The 23,966-nt window shown below is 41.8% G+C and overlaps 1 protein-coding gene across 1 annotated transcript in view; it reads left to right on the top strand.

The window, feature by feature from the left end:
* Nucleotides 1-23,966, top strand: part of PAPPA (pregnancy-associated plasma protein A, pappalysin 1) — a 247,651-nt gene that overhangs the window by 115,653 nt on the left and 108,032 nt on the right. Inside the window, exon 8 of the mRNA XM_011950062.1 lies at nt 1,441-1,532. Coding sequence (XP_011805452.1) covers nt 1,441-1,532 — 92 coding nt within the window. The remainder of the gene's footprint in view (nt 1-1,440; nt 1,533-23,966) is intronic.

The raw sequence follows: 23,966 nt of genomic DNA, 5'->3' as shown, positions 1-23,966 counted from the left end.
CTTTGTTCATAGGTGTGCAGACAGGAGAGGACTTGGGTGGCTCTTTGGAGATCAATGCAATGCCCTAGACATCCTAAGGATTGATTGCAAGGCATTATCCTGCTACTCTGACACCTCTTAAAAGCAACAAACATTGTCCAGTGTTAATTGCCTGGGTGAAAGGAGAAGTCTAAGGCCTCTTCCATGCTATGACAGGTCCCAGCTGGTCTCTGGGGAGGGAGGGACAGCTGTCACACACTCTGCAGAGACCTCCCAAGGCAAAGTGGGAATGGGGACTGTGACTCCTTGAGCATCTTCTATGTGTCACCCACTGTGCTGACCACTTTAAGGTACTCAGAGGAGTAGGACTAATTATCTCCATTTTAGCACATGAGAAAACTGAAGTTCAGCATCCACAGGAGCACTGTTTAATGGATTTTTCTGCAATGATGGAAATGTGTTCTGTGCTGTTCATTACAGTAGCCACTAGCTACATGTAGTTCCTGAATACTTGAAATGTGGCTACTATGACTGAGGATTGGAATTTTAATTATAATTCATTTCAATTAATTTAAATTTAAGTCATCACAGAAATATCAGATCAAGAGGTCAAGTGACTTAGTCAAGATTATACAGTTAGTTTGAGACACGGGGTTCTAAACCCAAGTGTTTTGTTTTTTAAAGGATGACCGTTTTCCAGAAAGCAATAACCCATCCAGACTTTCAGGTTTTGCTCTTCCTTCTTGTCACCTAAGCCCAATTCAAAGATCATTGCTCATTTTCTGCCCATCCCAACCTTTGCAAAATCATCCTTAGGTGATGGAAATAATTCCAACAAAAACAAAGGGAGCATTAGTATTTCTTAACAGTGTAGTCTCGCAGCCCTTGGAGTTCTTGACACCAAGAAATGACATACCCAATGGAGAAAGCAAAACTTTCCAATGGAAGGGTGACTAAACTTGAATGCATGAATGAAAAAAAAAAAAATTTGTTACCTTTAAGTATATTGGGAGAATAAGAAGGATATCAAGGCAGGGAGTGGTGAAGGAACAGAATCTCTACATTTTCCTTCAGATATGCTTTTTTAAGATCAGAAACAAGGAAATGTCCATGAGACTTCCTAGATGCTGTGAGAGCAAGACCATTTATTTGTTCATTAGTTTCTCCATGTGTTACTCCCATCTGACTTGTTAACTGACTCAGAGAATCTCAGAGAATGAGTTGGAATCAGGAATTCCACTTTGTCATCAGAAACACAAAGCAAAGCAAATGTGAAAGTATCTTATAAGTGTACACCTTTTAGAAATCTCATCTTGAAGATGAAGAAGCAGAGACTCAGACAGAGAAAGGGATTTGTGCAAGGTCTCACTGACAGTTCATGGCCCAGGGAGGGACTTTTCCATGTCCAGCCATGGTTTTGAGACTAAATTGGCAAATTTCTCTTCCATATCTGCTCTGCAGAGACCAAGGTGAAGAATGCGATGACTTGAACAAGATCAATGGTGACGGCTGCTCCCTTTTCTGCCGACAAGAAGTTTCCTTCAATTGTATTGGTACGTCTTTTTCATTTCTCGTGGCCTTTCATGAAGAAGTGAATGGTGCAGAATGGTTGGTCAACAATAGATATCTAAATGATGATTCACCCCTTTGTATTACACCTGTTTATTGAGTGCCTCCTACGTGCCAGGCACTGTTTTCAGTATCAGGAAATACAGCAGTGAAAAAACAAACAAAGCAATCCCTCAAGAGCTTAAGCTCTCATAGATGATGCCAGTGACGGGTAACTTCTTTTGATCAAGCTTTACCTTACAAACATCCCTGCTTTTCTTCACACTAACTGTCCGGGATGGGTATTACTGGAGATGTTTTAAGGCTTTTATTCCTACTTCAGAGATAAGAAAAAAATCAAATGCCAGAAAAATTTCAAAAGTTGTCCAGAGTTATACAGGTCAAAGTGATTAAAGACAGAATCAGAACTTGAACCTGATTTTGTCTGATTCTCAAGCTCAACTCATTTTGCTTTGCAACCTCCAGCCGGGATCCAGGAACCACTAGGATCCCCTCTGCAGACTCAGAAACTTGGGCAGTCTCTCCGATCTGAGAAAGGAGGAATAGCAGACCAGCCTGTGTTTAGGAAGCAAATGTCCTTTTCCCACCTTCACCAAGCCGTTTGGGAAATTTGTTTTCCTCTGCCTTCTCTTGGAGTCTGGCTGATCTTGTTGTTTCAGCCCCACTTGGGAGGCCCTGGTCAGCCCCGGGCTGGTAAACAGACAGGGCTTGGGGGGCAGGGGTGGAATTTTGAGCTGGCCCAGATGAGATCATACTTCCTTTAAGATGCAAATCGATACCTGAAGATCAAAGGTCCCCCAGCTAATCCCCTGGGCTGGAGGTGAAAACTAATCACAATTCATTTGCAAGTACAAAAGACAGAGGTGCTCTATCTGAAGAGAGAAGGGGCAGTTACAAGGGGATGAAAACCTTCGTGGGAAGATTTCTCACTGACAGGCAATTTTCCAAGACTAAAGAGGAAAAGATAGCATTGCATCCTCGCATCTGCAGTGCATTACAGGAGTGCATTTAGACATTCTTTCTCCCAGTAGATTGTGAGCTCCGTGACAGTGAAGACCATATATCATATGTGTCTTATTCAATTCTCAACACACATTTGTTGAGCACCTACTATCTTCTTGGCACCCAGTAGGGGCTAAGCAACACAATTGAAGTGCTCTGTAAATATTTATGGTTGGAAGATAGGAAGATGCCCCAGAAGGAAGGACATGGGGGTTTCTAGGCAGGGCCTTGGGTTTTAAATTGCCAAAAAATTTTCTCTCCTCTGTTGATTTCAGTATGGTCTGGTCCATAGTAAAAGGTTGATACTAGCCTAGTGGTGTAGTGGAAAGAACTTTGGATTAAAATTAGGAAAACCAGGTTCTAGTGCCAGCTGTTCTGAGAACTTACATAAATCTGGCCAAGTGGCTTCCTTAGTCTTGGCCTCAGTTTACCTACTGTACATTTTTAAATGATTGTGTTAAGTGGTCTTAACTTAAACTTAAGAGCCTTACCTGCACTTCTGTTGTGTGATTTTTCGAGGTGGGTGACTGAATTCCTTCTAATTGTGAGCTCTACCTGAGCCAAACTCTTACCTTTGTCATCATCCTTATGGCAACTAACACTAGTCCCAGACCATGGTGAAAAATATCTGCCTATTTAACTTGCACTGATGTGGCATGTAACTTATGTGCTTCTGGGAAGAAAGTAGGATGGGATGAAGGTAGGATGTGGTACCCTGAAAAGGATGCTTGAGCCTTGACATTCATCTGCTGTGTTGCTTTAGAACTATGCAAAGATCAGGAAAAATAAGGGCATCTCTAATAGGTAGAAGCTCCTCATCCATGGAAGGGGTCTGCAAACTATGGTCCCTAGGCCGTAACCAGCCTACTCCCTGTAATTGTAAATAAAGATTTATTGGCACACAGTCACACTCATTACTTTGCATATTGACTGTGGCTGCTTTCATGCTACAATGAAAGAGTTGAGTGATGGCAGCAGAGATTCCATGGCCCAAAGAAACTAAAATATTTATTATCTGATATTTTACCTATGAAGTTTGTCAACCCCTGTTCCATGGATTTGGGATATTTTATATGCTTGTTTACTGGAGCCAGGTACAGATAGTAGGTGAAAATCATAATGTGGTTCACCATTTCTTATTAACAAAAAACTGCATTTTAAACATACAGTGTAGCTGGAAGTGGTGACAGGCACCCATAATCCCAGCTACTTGGGAGGCTGAGGCAGGAGAAGCACTTGAACCCAGGAGACAGAGGTTGCAGTGAGCCGAAATCGCGCCATTGCATTCCAGCCTGGGTGACAGAGTGAGACCCTGTCTCAAAACAAAATAAAAAAGATGAGGGAGTTTCCAAGAGGATGAGACTGAGATCTTCCTAGGTTCATTTTGTAGACTGTTATTCTCTACCAGATTCTGTGTTCTGCTGCAGATGATGATATTTGCTGAATACTTCTTATATACCAAGCACATTTATAAACTCTTATTCTCATAACAACTCTTTGGCTGAACTGCCCTTTCAAAAGAGGAAGTTGAGGCATGGGGTGATGATCTAAGGATACACAGTTAAGTGGTGGAGCTGGAATTGAAACCCAGAGAACCTGACTCCAGAGCTCACTATGGTAAGTTACCTGCAAAAAAGGATAGCTCCTGGTTTTGCAGGCTTTCAGGGTGAATGAAAAAAAAAAAAAAATTGCAAAACAAGTCATGTCACAAATTAATGGAATGGAATACAAAACCGTCAGTGGTGTGGACAGTGTCCAGGGAAGGCTCTCTGTTACCCCTGTATGTTGAGTAGAGTTTATGTGAGAGGAAAGCCTTCAGCTACGCCCTTCACTGGCCACTTAAAATCTCATTATAGACACTCACAGAGATACAGGCATTCCAGAGATCCCAGCTCCCAGGGACTACATTCCAAAGACAAATCGTGTAGCTCAAGTCTAGAAAACGATCTTCCTCTAAAAGGAACAGCTGAAAAATAGACAGTGAATCCTTACTCCCAGCAGACCAATCTTTAATGAGTCAGAGAAATGAGACAAGTGTGGGAGGCTGTGCTGAGGTTGACATTGTTTCCATGATTGCATTTGTTAAGACAGTGGTCAAGATAGTAGCCAGGAGATCAGGCATACCATGACTTAGATGTGTAACTTTGGCTAAGCCTCAGTGTTCCCATGTAGAAAATGGTAAAAGTCCTAGAACCCAACAGTGGAAGATATTTACCAATATTTTTGGATGCTTTCTATCAGAATTTCCTTCCTAGACTTAGGAGATAATTATTCTAATAAGGAAAAACCCAACCCTTAGTATAGAAGTTGATTATCCAAGCATCTCCTCCTGGTCTTCCTGGTAGCTTGAGTGTGGGTATATAAAACCTAGGCTTTCCCTCTGCCCTCCAATCAGACACACCAACCCAAGACTTTGAATTGGAAGCTAGTAGTCCTTAGACTTAGGGATACTGTAGACACCCTTTTGCTGAGGATGGTGTGAGTAGCCACATCCATACCAGCCTCCTAAGTACCAGGGAAGGCATCTAGCATCAAAGCTGAGATAGCTATGCACAGCACCAGCTCTGGATCCACTCACTAAACTAGTTCTGGGACCTAATCTTGGGCTTGGAATTGAGTTTCAGAGCACACAATCCTGGCTCTCCAGAGAGTGTTCCATACGTACCCAATATTCTTCGAGTAAATTTTGCTTGTTTGTTTTGCTTGATTTATCCAGAGTTGTTTTTTGCTGACTGTCACTCAGAGTCTTGACTGAAAATTATTGCCATAAGATAATGTGAGATTTAACCCCATTTCTAGCAAGTTGGATGTGCTTGATGCACATGAGCTATTACTTTTCTCCGTGTGTGTTTGTGTGGAATGTTGGGGGCACAGGATACCAGCAACAACCACCATTTATGGATACCCACTAAGTGATAGGTTCTTCATACGCACTTCTGTTTTCTGTGAACTACAGGTGGTCTCTTGTTTTCATATGTGAGATCTGAGGTCTCTTATAACATCTTCACTTGCACCAGGTCACACAGCACACAGAGGTGTGATCCTGTCTCCAGTCTGAGTAGAGAACCCTGCTTTTTCTACTCCTCTGCCTCTCCATTTGAATGACTTTCTTCCTTCCTTCCACCATTCTTTCCTTTTTCTTCTTCTCTCTTCACCTCTTCCTCTTCCCCCTTTTTCCTCTCCTCCTCCTCTTCTTCCTTCACTCCTTCTTCTGCCTCTGATTCTTCTCCTTTTTCTCCTTCTCTTCCTCTACCTCTTCCACCTTTTTCTCCTTCTCCTGCTTCCATTTAGAAAGGCTGATGTTTTCTCTGGCTGAGTAACACCAGTGTTAGGGTGGGTGACAGATTTATGGTGACATTCCCATTCACTTTTCAGAAGCCCACACATCCGGAAATATTCCCAAGGTGCCAATGTGTTATTATGCAACACCCTGGGGACTTCCCGTTCTCAATTTCCCACCCCTGGTGCCCTCATCCCCCAGCACATAATAAGTTGCTTGTTAAAATGAACACCACCCACATGACCTCCCAAGCAATGCAGGCTTCATCCCCTTGCAATGTGGAAGTTATCTTGTCTTTTTTCCCCGTCTTTTAAAAATATAACATACACCAGGCCTGAGGTTTCAGTGAAAAAATGTGGTATCAGTAAAATGATAACTCCCCGCAACAGGCACTGGCTGCAGGCATTGTTCACAGAATTGGGAATTCTGTCTCTAAAGCACTGAGTCATAAACTACAGACAGGCTGCTGATAAAAGCTGAAGGAGGTGGGGTAACAGTCAAATTAGTCAGACAAAATGTGAAGGGTCCCCAAAAGGGGTTACACTTTGTAATATATCTTTAGTTGGTGCTGGAAGCGTGCTACCTTCTGAGATGGAATCTAGTGCATTACAGGAGATGCAGCTGTGGAGAGGCCCTCATGTTCTGTTTTGACTTCCCACCCTGTATTCTTCAGCATAGCCGGGTCCAGGTCCTAGTTTAGACCTAGAGGCCTCCTGGCTGCAGCTTAGCATCTCAGAGTCTCAGTTTTTCCCTTTGTGAAATTAGGGAGACTGGACTGAGGACTCTAAAGCTTCTTCCCTCACCTGATACTGAGGAATCTCTGATTTGTCAAACAGCTATTTAAAGGCTTTAGGTTTCAAATCCTGCTTGACGCTGATATATAGTTAAGAAAACAAAGCAAAAGGGACCCCCACGTATTCCCTGTGTGTCTCTTTTTCTCCCTCCCTCCACACTCCTCTTCTCTCCCCTACTCCTGCCATTAGCATCACTTCGTGATCCCTGACACAGCATCCCCAGCCCTGTCTTAGAGCCAAGGCCAGTAACTCAATTAGCAACCCCCAGCCCCAGCTCCCTCCCCTCCTCTGTGAGGCACATCAAGCGGGGGAGAAGAGGGGAGAAGAATCGGTCCGCCACCCCACCAGTTGCTGGGAGGGGCAGGGGTTCACCGAGCCTTGTGGCCCCTCTGTCAGGCTGCTCTGGCCTGCTCTGAGCCAAGGCGAGAAAGGAAAACAAGAAGATGAATTGCCCCGTCTTCTTAGTAGAGGTTCCGATGAGACTTTAGAACAACAGTGACTGAAAAGGAAAACAGCATCTGCTGGAGGAGAGGGGGAAGAGTGGGCTCTGCTGGGAGTTGCATTTATTATTATTTTTCTTTCTAACAATGTGAAATCATAATAGATGATCCACCTCTCACCTTAAAAAAATTAAAATTAAGAAAACAAAATAAAACTTCTCCAGACTGCATGTATTCAATCAGACCTCCCTCCGTGGAAAACGTAGTAACTTTCCCCAGAACACGTCTTTGAAATAAAGCTTCCCTTGACTTGAAGGCAGGCCTATGAAAGAAGAAAAAGAAAGAGGAATATAGGTGGGGGTCATGGTGGTAGTCTTTAAGGCGATGACAAGGGTGATAATACGTCAGCTAGATTGGTGGCATTCTTAACATCGAAGGAATGACATAGGGTATCACTGTTAAGAACACGGATTCTGGGTGGAAAGCCCGTCCCTGACACTTAGCTTGTGTCACAGTTTTCTCATTCATAAAATGGGTAAGTTCCTACTTCTTAGAATTATCGCAAGGAAAAACAAGTTTATATTTGTAAAGCATTTAAAATGGTGACACCTGACAAGTATGTCAGTAGATGTGTTTGCTACTGATGCTATTATTGTCATAATTAATATTTTATTTTTTATTTTAATTTTTATTTTTTTGAGACAGAATCTCACTCTGTCACCCAGCTGGGGTGCAGTAGCATGATCTGGACTCACTGCAACCTCCACCTCCCGGGTTCAAGTGATTCTCCTGCCTCAGCCTCCCAAGTAGCTGGGATTACAGATGCATTCCACCACACCCTGCTAGTTTTTATAGAGACAGAGTTTCACCATGTTAGACAGGCTGGTTGGACTCCTGACCTCAAGTGATCTGCCTGCCTTGGCTTCCCAAAGTGCTGAGATTATAAGCGTGAGCCACCACGCCCGAACAATTAATATGATTAATTCAGAAGTTGTATCCATCTTCCCAGAAACCCTATGAGATAGATAATGTTATCCCTGTTTTGTAGAGGAAAAAACTGTGGTTCAGAGAGATTTAGTAACTTGCCTACAGTTACACAGAGAAATAGCAAACATGAGATTCACAGCATCTAAGCAGAGTCTACACGTTTTAACCATGAAGTTATTCCATTTATTAGATACCCAACTGTGCCAGTTTTTCTGCTAAGAACTCTTTGTAAAAATGATTTCATTCACCCTCCCAGCAACTCTGTAGAGTCAAAATAATTACACCATTTTGCTGATCAGAAAATTGAGGTGTTGAGAGTTTAAGTGAATATCCAAAGTCATATAGCCAGGTAGGTCAAAGAAGGAGACTTCAGAGTTTGTCTGCCCTGAAGCCTATGTCCAATTCCAGACTAAGTCTTGAAACAGCAGGAGAGTGTTTCTCCTTTCCACTGTTTCTGTTTGGTGCCATTGAACCACAGCAGGAAACAAAAGTGAATGCACATGTTCTTGTGCCATTTTCATGAGTCATGAAACAACCATTTTCAGTTATTATCACCCTATAAATGTTCCATGGCATAAAGCTCATACCCCCAATGGAAGGTCATACTGTATTTTAGGCTGTATTTTTATTTTTAACAGATCACCCTCCATTGACAGTAGCCAAATCATTTTTTTTTTTTAGCATAAAATGTGTTTGGCACTTAATAAGGTTGTCATAGCAATGCTGGAGACAGAGGAGCTTGAGTTCAAATGTCTATTGGTTGCAATTACTACATGGGTCATTTTAGGCATCTCTCAATCCCTCTGAGTCTCAGTTTCCTCTTCTGGAAAATGGACGTAATTTTAACACCTATAGTTTTGTTTAGAGAAAGAATGAGATAACATCCATAGAGTGTTTAGCACAATGAACAACAGTTATTGGACAATCAAGTATGTCAGTTAATGCCGTCTCTTCTTCCCCTTCCTCATTGCCTATCTCAATTGTGAGTGACGCAAAGGCATTCGACCCATCATCTGCAAAAATGGTCCTGAACCAAATCCTGATGCTAAATTACAGTGGTACCATTTGCAAAGTGACCAAACCTCCTAGTTCTCAGTTTCCCCACTGTAAAATAATGAGGGAATTTGATGAGCTCCCAGGGAGCTTTCAGCTCTGATTTTTAGGATTTAAATCCCAGGTTGTTATTGTTTTAAAACTGGTGCATTTTAAAAGGAATCAGGGCTTGGGGAAGAGAAAGGAATTCCTTTCACCCAAAGGGTCAAAGGGGGTCACTGAGGGGACAAAAGAGCAGGAAAAGGAGGCGATGGGGCGGAAGGCTGACGTGCGGGCAGCACCAAAGATCTGAAGTACTCAACAGGGAGGTCTGATGGATGCATTCAAACACCCTTGAGTCAGCACCGGTTAGGATCAAGCTTGCCATCCTGCCTCAGACCAAGGCTTACCACCTCCTTTGGAAACCCGGGAGGCCTACCCCACAGAGAGGCAAGGCTGGAATGAAAAGAAACAGAACGGCCTCTGACGCCAGAAGGGAGGAATTCTAGCCCACAGCCCAGGTCAGCTTCCTGACTCTCAGGAAGGGGTCAGGCTCAGGGAACCGACTTGGTGCTTGCTTGAATGTGAGGAATCGAGACCAAACTTTGATGTGTGCCTTTGAAAGGCAGCCAGAGTCCAAGGCAGGTGAATCTGGGTAGCCAAGAACAAGGACTTCATTGTGATATTTAAAGTGACCAGAAATTCATCTGCACATACATGAGCCTTGATGTACATCTGTGCAGTTATGACTGAGGCGGCCTGGGAGAGGGTAGAGGCCTCTGGGCTGGGTATCAGGGTCTTTTCTTAGCTCCTGGCTCTCCATTGTTTCTTGGAGTCCATGTTGGGTTGGAAGAGACATTTAATATTCATGAGCTGTGATCTCTACTTGAAGGGAGTGCCCTGAGGGAAATTGAAATATTAAGCAAGTGAGGGATATAGACCTCATTGTATCCTCCTTTTCTTTTTGGACAGAAAAGTAATGTGCCTAAAATAAAATGATGGATGGGCAGTACGGATAGTGTGAAAACCTCACTGCTAGAGCCTGCAGGAAAAATCAGCTGCTTGCCCCAACATGTGCAGTCAGACCCAGACAGAAGATTCTGCAAATTGGCTGCTGGATGATGTCATTCATTCATTTAGTTCATATTTTTTGATGCCTGCTGTATGCCAGGCACTGTGCTTGTTTCAAAGAAAACAGCAGTGAAAAAGGAAGGCCAAGGAGGTTAGGAAAATGACACAAATAATTATTTTAGTGTCATTGTTGAAAATGGCACTAAGTGGAAATACTTAGAAGTATATAACCAAAGGGCCTCCTTTACACTGAGGGGGTCAAGGAGATCTCCTTGAAGATTTGACATTTAAGCTGAGACTTGAGGGTTGAGTAGGATATGAACCCATTAGGGAGATATGGAACAGGTAACCGAGCAAGGATTGCAAGAAGTTCAGACTATTTGATTCCCAAGGCAGAGAAGAACTTTTGAAGAGGGAAAAGGAAGTCAGCATGGCTGGACTGTAGTGAACAAAGGAGGCATGAGGCGGAAGTCTAGCAGGCTCTGATTTCTCAGGCCATTGAGGACTATGGTGAGGCTGCTATTTACGGCATGAAGGAAGGAGAAGGAGACTCAAGTGTGTGCCTTCTACACCCTCTACCAAGCCCTGTCCTGGGCATAATAGCCATGTGCATACTTGCACAAACCAGGCATCAGTAAACCACCACCCATGGCCAACCCAACCTGCTGCCCGGTTTCGTAGACAAAGTTTTACTGAAACACAACTATGCTCCTTTGTTTACATATTTGCCACTACAAAGGCGGAGTTGAGTCATTCCAACAGAAATCTTGTATGGCCCACAAAGCCAAAATATTTACCACCTGGTCCTTTACTGAAAAGTTGTTGACTGCTGGCAGAGGTGGATGAGTATACAGTTGGCCTTTCATATCCTCGGATCCTACATCCTCAGATTCAACCAATCTGAGATACAAAATATTTGAAACTGACTAAATAAATAATAACACTACAACAATTTAAAAACAGAGCAAATAGAAAAACAATAAAGTATTTCCAATGTATTAAGTGTTATGAGTAATCTAGAGATGATTTAAAGTACACGGTAGGGTGTACATAGGTCATAGGCAAATACTAAGGGACTTTGTATAAGGGTGTTGAATATCTTCAGATTTTTGTGTCTGAGGGGGTCCTCAAACCAATGCTTCAAAGATACCTAGAGATGACTATATAAGCGGGTAAAAGTATAGTCAGTTGGGCAGAATAACGCAGATGAGAGAGAGAGGGCAAGGAGTGAGAATCATTTCATCCACCTCCCTCCTGAGTCTATACCAGCATAGCTATAATTTCACTGACTCCTCATGTATTTTACTTCCACATCTGTGTCCCTTACCCTTAAGGGAAGAAGCCATACCATCTACCCTCGTGTGTCAACATCGAACTTAAGCCAATCATTGAGACACTGAAGCAAATGACACTTTGAGGCTAAAAAGGGTGGCCAGAGCAACCCAAACAGCTGACCGTCCAAAAGGCTCAGGCAGCATCCAGGATCCTCCCCTGACCAGTGGAAGGGAATGTGTTCATATTTATGGAGAACCTGCTGCAGTAGCTCATTTCAAACCCACAGCACCCCTGGCTGCCAGGCATTGTTAACACCATGTTCCAGGTGACACAACGGAGCCCCCAAATGTTTCAGTGACTTTTGAGAATGTGGCCTCCATTCAATAAATATTTATTGAGCTAGGAAACCACCCACCAGACAAGCAAAATCTTCCTGAGTGCTGCATCTTATGCCAGGCCAGCTGCCTCACACTCCACTTAACCATCCTCTTGATTTTCCCAAGGCTACAGGAAGGTGGGGGCCATTATCCCCCATTTTACATGAGGAGAAATTGAGGCTCAAGAAGATGAAGTGGCTTATTCAAAGCAGGTGCTTATTAAGTGACCGAGTTGAGATTTGAACCAAGATCTGCCCAACTTCAAAACTAAAGTCACCAGATGACCTCCTCCAAAATATGAAACCTTTAGAACAAGAAAGAGCCAGTAAGAAATATACAGTCAATCCTCAATATCTTTGGGGGATTTCTGCCAGGATCTCTGTGATTACCAAAATCTGTGGATGCTCAATTCCCTGATATAAAATGGAGTCGTATTTGCATGTAACCTACGAACAACTTCCTGTATACTTCAAATCATTGCTAGATTACATATAATACCTAATACAATGTAAATGCTACATAAATAGTTGTTATACTTTAATGTTTAGGAAATAAGGACAAGAAAAAGTGTCTATACATGTTTAGCAAAGATAGAATTTTATTTTGCATCTCTTGAATTCACAGATGGAGAACCCATGAATATGGAGGGCCAACTGTATAGACTGCATATATTTCCACCCTTTTTCCATCTCACCATCTCAGACAAAAGTCATAGTAGTATACATAACTCAAATTATTAATTTAATTAAATTAATTGGATAAAATTCACTCAAGCTTTTTGTCTATTAATTCCACTGGTTAATCACATTAATCCTATGAGGTAGTTTTAACATTATACAGGCATTATAAGTAAAGAAATGGAGGCGCAGAGGTGTTACGTTCCCAGTAAGGGATTCTAGCCCTGGAAGTCTCTGGCTCTTAAGCCCTCAGGCTTAACTACTAATTTATGCTACATCTCCATCATTAAGGTTATCTAATAAAGTGTGTACTCTCAAGAGCTGAACAGCCTAGCAGCAAACAGATAATGAGAAGGGGAAACAATGCACGGAGCTAAAGAAATCTTCACATAACAAAAGGATCCCAGGGTCTTTTTAAGAAACACTGTCTGAAGTGTTTGTTTACAGATCATTAAATACTTAACAGAGGAAGAAACTAAAAACCACCAACTTTCTCTAGGCCAATACTGATTAAGTACCAAAGAGATGTTAATATAAAGCAAATAAGAAATTATAATAGTTATTAAAGGACTGAGTTGTGTGTGTTTTTTTTTTTTTTTCATTTTAACTTACTGGACGAAAGATAAAATAGCCTAAGTCCAGTGCCTGTCGCTCTGCCCTCAAGCACACGGTTGCTTTTCTCTCTCCTCCACGCAGCAACCATGGTGGTCCTGCAATCAGTCTAAAATGCATGTGACCAGGTTCACACTGGTTTTTGTCTATATTAAGCACCTGCTGCATACAAAGCTCCATGCAATGCAGGGTTAAGCAGCAGAAACCTTTGTTGGAGGGCTACAGAAGGCAGTGGTCATTAAAGATATGAAGGGATTGATGTTAGAGGCCCCCCCGGAGCAGTGGAAAGCCCCTGGTAGGGGGTTGGTGAGCCTGGGAAAGATTTCTGGACAGTGGGACTCAGATAAGAGCAGGTTTGACACTCTGCCACTACAAAGGTCCAGACAGAGGGCTTTTCTTCATACAGTGAGTGCACCAGTCCTAAAGGAAGCTACTCCAGAGAAGTCACAGGGGCATGAGTGGGCAGTTCTTACCCTATAGCAAGCAACAGTTTCTGGGCAGAGGTATGACATGATGAGAGCAGTATTTTAAAAAAGATCAACCTCCCTGAATGGGATGCTCTTCAAGGGCCAACAAAATACTCTTGGCAAACTGACCCAAAGAGAGATCAGGGAGATTTTAGCTTTCAACAGCAGTCAGAAACTCAGCCCAAATTATCCATAAGTTTAAATTAAACATCAGCCACCATTGGCAGGACTCTGAAAAGTCCTGGCTGGAGCTGGTCCCTCAGTTTAGGAGTCCAAAACCACGCATACAACTTGAGTTCAGCCTCATTACCAAGGAAGGGGCCGCACGAGAGTCTGAAATCCCTTTTCCATTTGTCTGTGTGCTTTTTGCCAAGAGAACTTCTAAAGGGACAGGGAGAGAGGAAAAGCTGATTGACCTGCCCTGAAGCACAAGGACCACTTGTCTGCCTCAGGCTTCATCCTCCAAATACCTTTTTCCACCTGAGAAATAAGAGTGCTTTCTTGACTTCATAGGATTGTTATGATATATTGTTTTATTAATTTATAAATTTATTCATTCATCACATAGGCTTTTATTTATTGAGCACCTCTTACATGCCAGGTTCATGCTAGGCACCAAGGATGGCTGTGTTTTTGACAGTTCCTGTCTTCCAGAAAGTGATCAACAAATATTTATTATTATGGCTAACAAAAGTAAGACAAAGATTATTACAAAAGTAATAATCTAGTTCTTACTCACAAGTAGAGAGTGACCTGTCTGTCCCTGGAAGAGACTGAGCAGAAATTTGAGAATCATTCTTTAGGGAAGCCATGCATGAGATTCTATTAAATAGTATGTTCAAACAGAAATATTTCAGTAGTTTTCTCTTTTGTCTTATCTGGCTCTTTCTTGAAATTCAGAACTCCTGGTACCTGTGAAGTGTTAGCCTCTTCTCTTTTTCTTAACTTCTCTGACCATCCCTCCACAGACCTTCTTTCACCTACTCTTTAAGTATCAGCAGTCTCCAATGTTCCATAACAGGCACACTCTCATTCTCCATTCTCTCCTTGTATGACTCCAAAATCTCTATCTTTAGTCTGCGCCTTTTTTTTTTTTTTTTTTTTTTTTTGACCCATGAACTTGTATATCTAATTGCTCTACTTGGATGCCCCACGGGAACTCACATTTAACACATCTTACAAAAAGCTTGCCATCTTTCTTTCCAGACCTGCTGCAAGTGTTTTTCCTAATCTCAACTGGTGGCGCCAGTAGCCAACCAGACATTTAAACAGAAGCTTGGGAAACATCCATAACTCTTCCCTCTCTGCCATTTCCCGCATCCAAATAATTGCCATTCTTCCCATGTTACTTTGAAAACGTTATCTTGTCTTCGTCCAAATCAGTCTCTCTCTCTCTATGATTATTATCCTACCTGAGGCCCCCTTCAGCTCCTGATTAGGCTTTTACAAGAGAACGCTTATAAAATGAACAGGGTGCTTGTTCATTTTTTTGCTTGCCCCTATCTACCTGCCCATAGGTGAGAGCAAGCTTCCTAAAGTGCAGACACCTTTTGTTGCTCTCCAATTGAGAGTGTCAGGTGGCTCCATGTTGCCCTTGAGATAAATTTGCATTCCTTACTGTGGCATTCAAGGCCTTGCTTGATCTGAGCCCAGGATTTGCTTTCTTTCTTTTTTTTTTTTTTTTGGACAGATTCTCGCTTTGTCGCCAGGCCAGAGTGCAGTGGCGCTATCTCGGCTCACTGCAACCTCCACCTCCTGGGTTCAAGCGATTCTCCTGCCTCAGCCTCCCGAGTTGCTGGGATTACAGGCATGTGCCACCACAACCAGCTAATTTTTGTATTTTTAGTAGAGATGGAGTCTCACCATGTTGGCCAGGATGGTCTCCATCTCTTGACCTTGTGACCCGCCCACCTCGGCCAGGATTTGCATTTTATACTCCAGCACCGTCTTGTACTTTATAACTCCGACCTTGTTTCTGGCCTCACCTCATTTGCTCACAGTGTCCCCCTGCTGGAATGTGCTCCCCACCATCCATTCCTCCTCTGAGAGATAAAACCCAGGTGTTGCGTCCTAAGGAAAACCTCAAATCTGGGTAAGATTGGAGTGGAGGTCCCTCCTCTGTGCTCCCACAGTATCTTGTACCTCAGATCAGAATCCTGTGCAGTCATCATTTACATATCTCCCCCCTCTCACTAGGACCTGAGTTCTTGGAGCGCTGAGACCTGCTTTAATTCATCTGATTTCCCAGGAGTTAGTCCAGGGACTGAAAAATAATTTGCAGTTCAGTAAATATAGGATAAATGAGTAGAAGAAGGATGTATTTCTTAAGAGACAGTTTGATTTTTCAGGCAAGAAAGTGTAGTTGAGCCTTGCTGGTCTTTAGAATCAGACAATCCTGTTTGAATCGGAGACTTTCCCCCTTAGCTGTCATCTCGGGCAGGTTATCTCGGGTCAGGTGGCTCCGGGTGGTGGTTTCACGCTCAGATCCCAGAACTGGGCTGCTTGTATCCAAATCCTAGTTCCGCCACAAAAGCGGGGGGGGGGGCTTCTTTAAAACGTTAATTTTACTATATCGATAGACTGCAAAGGTAGAAAGTACCTTATCTTAGCCAGCAGTACTTTTTTGAGGCGGCTTTTACTAAGTAGAGAATGGCTCAAACGCTGCCTTTCCTTCTCTATCTCTGTACTGACAGAGGTCATTACTCTTTGGTAAGGTCCAAAGGCTTTAGAATTTTAGAAGAATGGGTGGGTGGAACCAGTGATTTTGGTGGTATTTGGATCACCCCATAAGACTCTCGGATGGCCCCAAATTGAGCTGCTTTTTAATACCAAATCTCAGTCTGCGGCTTGCTTCCATTTGGGGAGAAAGCCTAATTAACTCGTAGCTGGAAAGAACTGCAGGTCTGCCACCCCCCAGGCAGAGAATTCAAAAGGAAGTGGATAGCTGTGTAAATAACACTGCTTTAAGGGGCATTTAAGCCAATGCTCTTTGTTAAGGAAATTGATGGCTTTGTAAGTACTGCGTCTGAAGGGAGTACTTGAGCTGAAGGTCCCCATCTCGCCTCGTAAATTTCCTAATGGACTGTGGGCCTGGAGGCTGGGCCCAGCGTGTTCAATCACTTGCCAACAAAAACTCGGATTTCACTCTAAAAAAATTAAAAACGTTTAACCAAAACATAAGTTATTGAGCCTGTGCAGTTTAACTGTGGCACAAGGTAGCAGAGACAGATTACTTCCTTTAAGGATAGGGAAACTCCTGATCTTTTACTTTTTAAAAATTGTTTTTTAAATGCTGGATGTGGTGCTCCGTGCTTTCTCAACAGCTTCTCATTTTTTTCTATCCTCATAACAGTTGGGAAGATAGTCATTATTTTACCAATTTGCCAAAGAGGAAACTGGGATTCAGGGCTAAAGTGTGCTGGCCATTGACACCAGCTAATTAGTGGAAAGCCAGGTTGTGATCACAGCTCCATCAGGCCCCTGAGCCCCCATGTAATACCAAATCGTAGGGCCTCCCAGAGAGAATCAGATCAACCCACCTCATCAGATTCTCCTGAATATCCACGTCCATACAAAATAGATTAACTAGACAGCATGGGAATGACTTACCCTATTGAAACCTCAATTTCATTGTCTGTAAAATGGGGATAATAATAGTACCAAACAACACGAGGCTCTTCTGGAATTGAATGCATTATGTATTTGAAACATTTAGCACAGTGCCCAGCATGAAGAAAGTTATCCAGTTATTCATTTCACAAATACGCTAAATACAATTTTAATTGGCGAAGTGGATGAGGCTATAGGAAGATTTAGCGAGGGGCCATTAGCCCTTCTGGGGGTGGATTTCCAGACAGGTTTTTTTGAGAGGTTAAACTGTGAATAAAGGACAAATGGGGACTAGCCATAGAAAAGGCAGCTCTGGGGATTTGAAGAAAGCTTCTGCAAAGGTGGGGAGGTGAGAGGGAATATGGTCCACTTGGGGCAATGACAATTTGTGTCCGGAGCTTAGACTAGAGTGCGTTCGAGAAGAGAGAAGCTTGCAGAATCAGGCAGGGACCTTGTACACCTTGTCAATCATCATCAAGCTTCTGTCAGGAAAAGTTGAATGAATAACTCAGTATGTTCTAAGGCAAACACTTTCAATTTTAGACCAACTGGACTTTGTTAGAAGAGTTTTCCACTGTGTCCTTCCTGATACTTCTTTTCTTCAGGTTAAACATCTTCATACCTATATGATTATTGCTCAGGGTTGGTGCCTATTCAGGGTCCTGTTCTTTGACCATATCCTACCACATCCGTGGCCCAGAATTGACCTCTTCACCCATGACTGGTCCAGCTAGGACTGGAGACAACTTCTCTGGCCTCTAGCTTGGAATCTATAGCCAGTGACTCAATTGGCAGTCTCATGCTTTTGTTTGGGCAAACACATCCTTCATTTGGCGGAAAATGACTTCAGAGTGACCACTGCTTCTTGGAACTTTTTGTGAACATGAATAGTTATGATTACTCTTATCATCTCTGATCAAAAAGGGCAATGGTTTTGACTGATATTTTCAAATGTTCCTAGTTAAGTCTTAAGATTTAGGACCAGGCCGGGCGCAATGACTCATGCCTATAATCCCAACACTCTGAGAGGCTGCGGTGGGCAGATCACGAGATTAGGAGTTTAAAACCAGTCTGACCAACGCGGTGAAACCCTGTCTCTACTAAAAATACAAAAAATAGCCGGAATGGTGGTGTGTGCCTGTAATCCCAGCTACTTGGGAGGCTGAGACAAGAAAATCGCTTGAACCCCAGAGGCGAAGGTTGCAGTGAGCTGAGATTAGGCCACTGCACTCCAGCCCGGTGGCAGAGCGAGACTCCATGTCAAAAAAAAAAAAAAAAAAGGCCAGGCGCGGTGGCTCACGCCTGTAATCCCAGCCCTTTGGGAGGCAGAGGCGGGTGGATCACGAGGTCAGGAGATCGAGACCACCCTGGCTAACACAGTGAAACCCCGTCTCTACTAAAAATAAAAAAATAAAAAATTAACCGGGCATAGTGGCGGGCGCCTGTAGTCCCAGCTACTCAGGAGGCTGAGGCAGGAGAATGGCGTGAACCCGGGAGGCGGAACTTGCAGTGAGCCCAGATCGCGCCACTGCACTCCAGCCTGGGCGGCAGAGCGAGACTCCGTCTCAAAAAAAAGAAAAAGAAAGAAAGAAAAAGAAAAAGAGAAATGATTTAGGATCAATTTATTTCTGTCTCTCTCCTCCTTCCCTCCTTCCTTCCTTCCCTCCCTCCCTCCCTGCTTGCTTCCTTCCTTCCTTCCCTCCTTCCTTCCTTCCTTGCTTCTTCCCTCCCTCCCTTCCTTCTCTCCCTACTTTCCCTCTTCTTATTGAGAGATGGGAAAGACATATACACACCTTGTTAAAGAAGAAAATTACAGTTAAGCGATACAAATCAGAAAATGTAGATTTAAGTTATTATAGCATTTTATTCTAAGGGCTGAAGAGTAACCCATTCATTACATAAGAGAAAGAAAACTTACCCAAGAGCAATCCTGTGCACCCTCTCTTTTCTGTTCTTTAGAGGACTGCAGCGTGTCTCACCAGCTTGGAGATAGAAGACACTGTGGCTTGAATGGCTCATCTTTTTAGACTTATCTAAACCATACAGCAGGAGGATGGTCTTTGAGGTGAACCAAACCAGTCAGAGCTCAGGGTGGGAGGGATCCATTTTAACACTCTGGTTTCTGCATGGGAACCCTACCAAGAACATAGCATGCTGCGGTCACCTTAGTCACAACCAGCTATGCCAGATTGGGGTAACTGGCTTGGTTTTCATGTGGTGCCTGACTCATCCTCGAGTCCTTGGCCCACTGGTAGACATAGCATCCACTTGTCCAAGCTTCCTTCTTTGCTGGAGTCTTATGCATGCCTTATCAGAATGATGGGCTGCTTGTTTTACTGGATTGCAGAACAGATATGCAGATAGATAGATAGATAGATAGATAGATAGATAGATAGATAGATAGATAGATAGATAGATAGACAGACAGATAGATAGACTTTCATTTGCATGCCTTGTTTTAATGCTTACAACATGCATTTCTCACGGAGCAATTTTTATTTGACATTGAATATTCCCAGTATTTGTATAATAAGCCTTAATCAACCAGTCAGAACCCTTGACCTCTAACGATTTTGCAGCATTCAGTGAGTTTCTTAATCTTTCTAAGTTTCAGTTGCCACTTTTACAGAGAGAAGCATAGGAACTAGAATCATACAGAATGTCTAGAGAACCTTGCAGTGTTAAACCGTTCATTCGTTCAGCAAATATTTGTGATTATCTTCAACGTATTAGTATCTGAATGCAACAATGCACACAACAGCTTATGTTTCTGCTCTCACGGAGTTGCCATTCTGTTTTAGAGAGAATAAAATTATCAAGTAAACATTTGAAGAAGTTAGCTCATGCTATGAAGGGAATAAAATAGACTAGTGGTATAGATATTGTAGTGAAGGTGAAAACTATTTTTTGATAGTGTGTTTAGAAAAGTCCTCAATGAGAAGGTAATGGTTGAGCTAAAACCTAAACAAAAAATTAGAAAAGCCATTTGATAATTGGGGACATGAGTTCTGGATTGTATCTGCAAAAGTAAAATTTGAAAACAACACTACTTATAGTTTTTATGTTTGAGTAGTTTTTAGTTTTCATAGCATTATTTTACTTTATCTTTTCACCCACTTTTGAAAACAGGTAGGAAAAGTAATACTGTCATTTTTTTTAATAAGCAAAAAGAATCAGATGCAGAATGATGATGTATGTTACTGGTACCATGAAAGTAAGTTAGCAACAGAGTTGAGGCACACACTTTAACTTCTGGCCCTTTATTCCATCTGCTTTTCGTTATAGTTCTCTGCATGTTTTTCGGAATGGATTCATCATCTACATCCTTCTCGATCTTCATTTTGCTGATCATGTTTCTCCCATCTTTTTTTTTTCATGTTTTCCCCCTTAACTGAATAACCGATCTAGTGATCAAAGGGGAAAATGTCAAGAACCAAATATATTTTAGAGTGACACAACTAAAAGGGATCACAAAGCTACTTGATTTAACTATTATTCTATACAAGGGGAAACAGCAGCCCAGAGAGGGAAAGTGACTTCTCCAAAGTCATAGGGTTGATCAGGGTATCTATTCTAATCTCCAGTTTCCTTGACTCCCTGCCCATTACTGTAGCAGGCTACAGGGTTTGAGAAAGTGTCCCATTTGTTTCTCTCTCTCCCTTTCTTTCCTCCTTCTCTCTCTGTCTTTTTGTAAATATGGAGATACAATCACACTAAAACTGCTGAAACTCCCTGTGTAGTTTGCCATCTTTTATTACCCTCTGTCTTTGCCACTTTTTGCATGCTCTCTGCATATCAATGTTTTGGATTTTTTTTTTCCATTTATTAGCTTATATTATCCAGGCCAAATTTCATTTCGTTATTTCCTGTCCATACTTTTATAGACCTTTGTGTCCTAGGTATTGCTCTTCCTTCTGTTTGTTGTTAGAATGCCGGCCTATCTCTTGGCTGCTATATAATTCATGTAGCACTGGATTTTACCCCCCTTTCATATCTTGAGATATCATTGAAACCCGAAAGAGAACTGGCTGAAAGTCATTTAGGGCTTTGAACATTCTGCTCTGTTGGCTGCATTGTCATTTATAAGGATTACTATCTTTGCTTAAAATCTTTTTAAGCCATTCAAATTACTATACTAAATTCAAGGTGATGTAAAAGCATCTTCAAGTTCCAGTTCATAAGACTGTCAAGTCTCTTTATTAAATTTTAGTCTAATATGTGCTACCTTTCCTATCCAAATATTCCATTTCTTTTCAAATTCAGTTAGGATAGAAAATAAAACAATATTTAAGACAGATGGTGAGGCATGATGTCTCATAGGAAAAAAAATATATTGTGTGACAATTCATGTAGAATTGAATTTTCTCCCTAATATGTGCTTGGATTTATGCTCTGAACTCTTTCTAATTAATATTTTCATAAAAATTTTTACATAATACTACTAAAGCAGATTGAAATCAGGTTTGAGACATCTTCAGAATCATTGATAACAGAGATTCTAAAGCTCCAAAAGAACTTTGTTAATTCATCATTTACTGAGTACCTGCTATGAGACTGACACTATCCTAAGTATTCGGGATATTAATTAAAGTAAGACAAGGGCCATAAATATCTAAGAATTCAAGAGCTGTACAAAATCATTCATTCATTTATTCACTTACTCATGTATTTTTAAACATGACATAATGTAACCAGGTAGTTTTTTTTTTTTTTTTTTTTTTTTTTTGAGACAGAATCTCGCTCTGTCACCCAGGCTAGAGTGCAGTGGCCGGATCTCAGCTCACTGCAAGCTCCGCCTCCCAGGTTTATGCCATTCTCCTGCCTCAGCCTCCTGAGTAGCTGGGACTACAGGTGCCCACCACCTTGCCCGGCTAGTTTTTTGTATATTTTAGTAGAGATGGGGTTTCACCATGTTAGCCAGGAAAGTCTCGATCTCCTGACCTTGTGATCTGCCCATCTCAGCCTCCCAAAGTGCTGGGATTACAGGCTTGAACCACTGCGCCCAGCCAGCCAGGTAGTTTTCTTGATCCTAATGGAAAAGATGCACTTTGAAACATCTTCCATAAAACTTGTGTTGGTTGTATGGGAGCAGGGAACAATAATAAATAAATTTATTTTTTATTTTTTATTTTGTTTTATTTATTTTAAATAAAATAAAAAATTATTTAAGATAGTGAATACTACTATAAAGGAAATAAAACAATATGATATGCTACTTTGCATTGGGGATGGAGAATTAGAATGTGAGCTAACTGCTTGTTGTTTGAGAAAGTAATATTTGAAATGACTGCTAAATAATGAAGAGGTCATGAGAAAAGCCAGGAAAGAGATATTTCAGAAAATGTGAACATCAAGTTCAGGTTCTTGGATGCTTATTTAAGGAAGAGACACTTGTGTGGATAGATGTCTAGATGAATGAATGAATGAATACATGCATGAATGGAAGGTCGTGAGCAAGGAGGACATTAACAGGAAATGGAGGGATAAAGCAGGGGCTTGTAGGCCTGGATACAGACTTTGAACTCTTCCACATGAGATGATAAGCCATTGAGGAGTTTTAAATGAGGGGCATGGCATGGTGCAGTTTATGTTTTTAGAAGAGCACTACAGCTATGTTCTGAAGGAGGGATAGTTGGGAAACAAATGGTTGAGAAAAGAGAAGCAGATAGGCTGGTTAAGTGAGAATTGCAGTAGTGATGTTGGCTTGAACTAGGATGGTAGTGATAGAACAAAGTAGATCTATTTGAAATGTCCCAGGGAAAAGCAGCCTATGAGGTGTACTGATGGAGTTTGTGTGGTGTTAAAGGGTGAGCTGAAAAAAAATAGGGCAGGTGACTGGGAAGGTTTCGGTTTGGTCATTGTTAAGCTATGGTATTGTCATTTACTAAGGTGGAGAAAAAGGGAATGTGGGGAGAAATCAGGTTGTTTGTTTTAGATATGTTTTTTGATGTCTTTTGATGATTTTGTGATGCCTTTAAATAGGTGGATATTTAGTAGGGATATAATTTTAGGCAGTTGGGATTCAGAGAAGAGGTCATATCTAAGGCTATAAATGTTTCAGTCATTGGCACATAGAGGTTTTAAAACTTTTTATTTAGAAACTGAGACAGGATAAGAAACTGTAGGTGGAAAAGAAAAAGGGGTCCCCATCTAACCCTGAAGTCTGGCAACGTTTCATGTAGAGTTAGGGAAGGAGAAGACCTCAAATGAGTCTGTAGGGGAGGAGCCCAGACGACTAGGATGACATGATGTCATGGAAGTCAAGAGAGGGAGGACTGCAAGAAGAAAGAAGGGGGCTACTTCTTTATATGCTTCAAGGCAGTCTAGCAAGATGAGGATTTTTACATTATGCTCAGCTTTAGCAACTTTTAGGTTGATGGTGACCTTAATGAGATTAATTTTGGTGGAGTGGTGAGTATAGAAGATAGACTGCAGCGAACCAATGGGTGAAGTGTAGGAGACAAAGTAGATAACACTGGTTTAGAAGACGCAATAAATTTTACTGTGAATCATAGAGAAATGTGGGGTAAGAGAAATAGTATTTAGGAGATGTGTAACAGAATGAAAGGAGATTTACATTTTTGTTAATTTAAAAACTTTGTATATTTCAAGAGTTTTTAAATTTTTAGATCTTTAGATGGGCTATATTCTATTTTGCTGATGTGGGAGACGAATGATGTAGGAAATAAAGGGAAATGGTTTGTGCCAAACAAGTAGTGATGTGGAAAAGTGAGATATGTCATGGAGCCGAAGTTGCTAGAATTAAATCTTAATGGAAGACTCAAAGGCAGGACC

The sequence above is a fragment of the Colobus angolensis genome, unplaced genomic scaffold (genome assembly GCF_000951035.1).
Source record: "Colobus angolensis palliatus isolate OR3802 unplaced genomic scaffold, Cang.pa_1.0 Scaffold301, whole genome shotgun sequence".
NCBI lineage: Eukaryota > Metazoa > Chordata > Mammalia > Primates > Cercopithecidae > Colobus > Colobus angolensis.
The sequence above is the reverse complement of the archived record's forward strand: the minus strand, read 5'-3'. Positions and strand labels throughout refer to the sequence as shown.